At 42.1% G+C, this 2,072-nt stretch overlaps 1 protein-coding gene across 1 annotated transcript; it reads right to left on the minus strand.

The window, feature by feature from the left end:
• Positions 1-276: 276 nt before the first annotated feature.
• On the minus strand, positions 277-1,836 carry LOC120194026 (serine/threonine-protein kinase UCNL-like). The gene has a single exon (XM_039196429.1). The coding sequence runs from the start codon at positions 1,675-1,677 to the stop codon at positions 418-420; it is 1,260 nt and encodes a 419-aa protein (XP_039052360.1). The 5' UTR covers positions 1,678-1,836; the 3' UTR covers positions 277-417.
• Between the last annotated feature and the right edge of the window lie 236 nt (positions 1,837-2,072).

A 2,072-nucleotide genomic window follows, 5' to 3' on the forward strand; every position in this document is an offset into this window, starting at 1 on the left:
CCGTGCAATATAACTAATTTTTTATTATGATTCTTTAAAAAAATACAATTAATATGCTTTATATTATACATATTAGTTAATCTTTAAAAATATAGTTTTTAATCTTATAATTTTGGTGGAGCGTGCAAGATGGCGCCAAGAAAGGATCATCTTAATAATAGTGTAATTAGTGAATTTAAAATAATCATTTAAATTATTGTTCAACGAAGCTTGCTTTTGGGCTTCACTCATAATTTTAAAAAATAAAATTCATAATAGATAATTTAAGAGCTTGTTTATATCACACTTCAAATTTATTACTGCTTTATACCACTAATCCCCGCCATTTTTCACGTTGCCGCCCTTACTTTATGTACACTAATCCTATAAAGCGAAAAAAATTAAAAGTAATTTACCTAACTGACCCTTACACGTGCGTTAGTACTCCCTGAAAGAATCGTTTCGTCTATGCTCCGATGAAGAAGGTGACGGCGACGGTGACTGTTGAATAGGTAACGGAGTCTTCAAACTCTCGTAATATTCCATTATATCTATTTGTCCTGGAATTACTTTCTCCGTCGAGTCGCCCTCATCAGTTGACGGAATAAACGGCGGCCGCGACACCTCCGTTAAGAGGTCCCATCTGACGCCTTTAAAGAACGTGTGCTCCTTGATATCGCACGCGCCTCTCTGATATCCGAGTCTTTTTTTGGGATCCTTCTCTAATAACCGTCCGATCAAATCAGTCAGATCGTTTCGTGGTCCCATGAACTCTGGCGCTTTGTACAAAACGTTTCGGAACGTCTCCTTGCGGGTTTTGCCTTTGAACGGTGTCGTACCGTAGAGCATCTCGTAGGTCAGGATCCCGAGAGCCCACCAATCGACGGCGAATTCATGTCCTTCTCCGCGTACTACTTCAGGTGAGACGTATTCCTCGGTGCCCACGAAAGAGTTGGAGCGTTCCCCGTCTGAGAAACTGAGCTTTCTCCGACTAACTGGGCTGACTCGGGATGGTTTCGGTTTCTTATTATAAGCTTTGCTATGTTTGTCATCAGCTACGACGGGGACCCATCGGATGAAGTTTCGGAGATGTTTACGTGGAACCGGAATGACTGGCAATGAATTCGGATCCTCTTTGTCGTGTAATACAGTTTCAGTATGTGATAGTTGCTTCTTCTTTAAGTAGCGAGAAAGGTCGAAATCCGTTAAAGTGATGTGACCTGAGCGTTGAATGAGGATGTTTTCAGGCTTGAGATCTCGGTAAACTATGCCCAGGGAATGCAAGTGACCGAGAGCGCCGAGGATCTCAGCCAGGTAAAACTGGATGACAGCGGCAGAGAAAACGCGGTCGTGTTGACGGTGACGAAGGACGTTGAGGTCTGAGCCAGAGCAGTAGGGGACAGCCCAGGCGATGAGCTCGGGAGTTTCAAAGCGACCCAAAAGACGAGGGAGAAACGGGTGGTGAAGAGTAGGGTCGGGAGAGGAAAGCCTGGTCAAGACCTCCATTTCCCAACGGGCTCGACGGTCAGCATCACGTTGGGACCTTTGGACAACCTTGAGGGCAAACGGAGAACGAGCAGTGGGATCGGTAGATGTGTGGTGCACGAGGAAGACACGGCCCATGGCTCCTTCGCCCAGGATTTTAATGGCTTTGAGGTTCTCGGAATCTAACTCGGGTGGAGATGAAGGATTATCCATAACAATTTCAGAGGGAAAGAGACAAGGAAGGAGGAGGAAGAGATTGGTGATGGCTGAGGATTGGTTTTTGGATATATACAAGTACGATAAAAAGTTTGATTTGGTTGGTTTAAGTAATTGTTTTTGGTGGAAGTGAGGTTTGTTCTTGGTGTCTGTGAAACAAGGATTTCACCTCACGATATCTAAGACCCGCGACTACACATATACCGATATACGACGGTTCAGACCCGGTCACCCATTTTTTTTTTATAAAATATACTATATTTTCACTTTTATTTTGGTCATTAAAGTTTTTTTAATTTAACTACTTAACTTTCAAATTACCCTTATTTTAATCACTCTAATTTGTTTTATTAATATTTTTGTGACATGATATTTTTTTTTTATTTTTTTAT

Source organism: Hibiscus syriacus, unplaced genomic scaffold (genome assembly GCF_006381635.1).
Source record: "Hibiscus syriacus cultivar Baekdansim isolate YM2019G1 unplaced genomic scaffold, ASM638163v2 tig00116997_pilon, whole genome shotgun sequence".
In the NCBI taxonomy this organism is placed as follows: domain Eukaryota; kingdom Viridiplantae; phylum Streptophyta; class Magnoliopsida; order Malvales; family Malvaceae; genus Hibiscus; species Hibiscus syriacus.

What these genes read in the sequence shown, in the direction of transcription:
- LOC120194026 (XM_039196429.1), bottom strand. Translation starts at nt 1,677, where the DNA reads ATGGATAATCCTTCATCTCCACCCGAGTTAGATTCCGAGAACCTCAAA.